The 3,070-nt window shown below is 35.4% G+C and overlaps 1 protein-coding gene across 1 annotated transcript in view; it reads left to right on the top strand.

Moving 5' to 3' along the window:
• Positions 1 to 90: 90 nt before the first annotated feature.
• Positions 91 to 3,070, top strand: part of LOC111387942 — a 3,994-nt gene continuing 1,014 nt past the window's right edge. The window contains exons 1-2 of the mRNA XM_023012575.1: positions 91 to 472; positions 1,564 to 2,182. Coding sequence (XP_022868343.1) covers positions 310 to 472; positions 1,564 to 2,182 — 782 coding nt within the window. The 5' untranslated portion in view covers positions 91 to 309. The remainder of the gene's footprint in view (positions 473 to 1,563; positions 2,183 to 3,070) is intronic.

The following is a 3,070-nucleotide window of genomic DNA, read 5'->3' as shown; positions in this document are numbered from 1 at the left end:
CAAAACTTTAAATATTATGCATGCCTTCAAAAATGGCATAAAAGACAAACCATGCTTGGTCCATTTTCCTGGAAACGTCCTCCCAATCTGCCATAGTCCACTATTGTCCATTCTGGACTTTTCACGAAAAATCCACACACACACACAAATCGATACAAATCCCATCCATTATTCCCCTATTTCATTCTCTTCGATTCGCACGACAGAAAGAGGAAGGGTTTCGCCCCTTCTCTCTTCTTTCCAATCCCATCTATATACAATCATTTTGAATTAACTATATCTAGAGAGAGAAAAGGGTTCGTCTTGTAAATGGATTTGACTTCTCAAGATTCATTGCGAGTACCTAAGGAAGCTGTTGAAGTCAATGAGAAGGGTGTTCTAATGGAGCAAAAGGAGGGGTTTCCTGCTTATGTTTCAATGGTTGATCCGTTCCTAGTCGAGGCTCTTCAAAACCCCCGTCATCGATTAACTAGTTAGTTCTTTTTCCCCTTTTTGTATTTCGTGCTTCTGATTTTAGTTGTTTCATCTTGTTTAATTTTGTTCCCGTATAATGGTTAAATACATTTGTTTTGTATAGATAATTGGATACACGATTTTAGATTAGGGTTAGGATTTGAGATTTTTGGAATATTAAATTGGTTGCGTTAGATCTGGTGAGGTTTCATTATGGGTCTTTTGGTTTTAATTTTGCATAAAAGATGGGTGTTTGGATGTAGGAAATTGTGGGTGATATATAGATGTAAATCTTGAGAAAGTTGAATTTGGCACAACTGAGCTAATTGATTTTCTGAACAGCTACGACCAGCAATACATAACTGTGGAACTGAATTACCATCTCACGAGGTAATTTCACCTGAGGTAGTGAAATTTATCAGTCATTAATCTATAGTTTAATGGTTGGACCAACTGAATTATTCTTCTGGATGCGTAACATAAGTTGGGTATGGTTAGATAATATAGGCTGTTATTATTATTGCTCCCGTCATTGAACTTTTTCTTATTAATTTTTGCTTCGATTGTTTGGTTAAAGATGCTCTGCCTGACACGTTGATGACAAGGTATAAGAGCGAGTTGTTATCATGTTAAATAATAGGAGGCAGAATAGTGACATTTTAATAAATACTCTCGGTTGTATGAAGATATAGGGGCACTTGTCAAAACACACACAGATCATATATGTGTGAAATGATCTAATGAGCACCGATGCTTATCTTATACTAAGCATTGGTGATGTGTCATATTAATTCATCGTTGGATAACAAATTTAATTTAAATATTGGAACTCGCAAAATCTTTATCTACCAATGAATTAACATTACACATCATCAGTGCTTAGGATAAAATGAGCACCGGTGCTCATTAGATCATTTTTCGTGTATATATATATATATATATTATATATGGCTGGTTGGACCTTAGTTTGCTGAATTTGTATTATGATATTTGGTTTATTTTATCGTGCCTGGTGATTTACTGTATTTTTTATTATTTATTATTGTTATCGTTACTTTTGTTGAAGATAACTAGTAATTGAGCTCTTCTTATCTATTATTTTTGCATCAGTTCTGCGAATGGAACTAGATGTACAAAAGTTCTTGCAGAGTTCTGGCATACATCAGTTTGAGTTTCCACACTTCCCTACGTCATACCTTCGTCTTGCTGCACATCGTGTTGCTCAACACTATGGTCTGCAGACTATGGTTCAGGACAATCCTGTAGATGGCCAAGGAACCCGGATTTTGGTTTTAAAGAAGCCAGAAAGTAAGTTCCCTGCTATCCTTTTGTCAGATGTACCAGCTGGACAGTCTGAAACTGACAAACTGGGTCAAATCAAGATTGTCTTAAAACCGAGGTCTTCTAAAGCTTCCTCCAATGGTGTCAATGGACTGGGGCTTAAACGAAGTCCTGTGAGAACAGTGGAAGAGAGAAAGGAGGAATATGACAGAGCTCGAGCTCGTATATTCAGCAGTCCAAGTAGTTCTGAATCAGAAGATACAACAGGTTGGGTTGCTTCTGATAGGAAGAATTTAAATATGGGTGGTAATGAAGTTTCAACGAACTTGGTAGTTGATGGTGAGAAAAATCTGAGCAGCAGGGAGATTGGGGTTTCTTCTAAAGTAGCCATTTTTAGGGACAGGGAGAAGGATCGCACTGACCCTGATTATGATAGAAGTTATGAAAGGTATGTGTTGAAGAAAATGGTACAAGTTTGTGGATAGCTATGCATTTTTTAGGTTCTTATTTCTAAATAAATATAGTGGAGCAGTGTTAATTGCGTGAAGGATTTAATTTTTTTTTCCTCCTTTTTTCCTCCTTGTTGCATGCACATCTAGATTTCTACATATACCCATTGATGGAAGATTCCATGTTTAAAATGCTGTTTCTTCTCGTGATACTTTTGGTCATGATACGGCTGCCATATACTTTTTTTATTCTTTTTATTTGTTGGTAATGAAACTTACACAATGATTATGGAAGTGTTTTTTAATGACGATTTGACCTTTATTTTAAATTATCCTATTAAAGAATGTATTGTTCTTTCACAAGCCATTCTGTTGCCTTACCCAACATGCTCATAGAAGTTGATTGAAAGCTTCCCATCCCAAAGAATTCATCATCCTAACCTTTCAATACTGATCCCTGGAGGATGTACGTGTTCTTGAATTAGTTGAAGAGATATCTACTGCGTGTTACTATTGGTGCATTTGCACAAACCAATTATTAATCTTGGATTATCTTTCATTCCATAGCCCTCGTTTGGTATACCTGTCTAGGCCATGTAAAAAATTTAGTCTTTATAACTGATATTATTCAATAGATGTGGTATTATAGTGGATGAAGGTTAATAATCCATTGGTTTTTCACTCAAAAGAATATCATTTACTATATCTTCCTTATCCGATCTAAATCTACCTTCAATCACTGTAGTAGGTTATACAGCTGATAGTGCAAATGACTATCTTTTGGATGAAAAATTAAAGAACACCATCCACCTTAATCCATCATAATACAATCTACCTATTAATATCAATTATAATTTTGTAAGAAATTACTTATATTGCCTAATCTG

This window comes from Olea europaea, unplaced genomic scaffold (genome assembly GCF_002742605.1).
Source record: "Olea europaea var. sylvestris unplaced genomic scaffold, O_europaea_v1 scaffold439, whole genome shotgun sequence".
Taxonomy (NCBI): domain Eukaryota; kingdom Viridiplantae; phylum Streptophyta; class Magnoliopsida; order Lamiales; family Oleaceae; genus Olea; species Olea europaea.
Note: the sequence above shows the minus strand (reverse complement) of the source record. Positions and strands in the feature narration are given on the sequence as shown.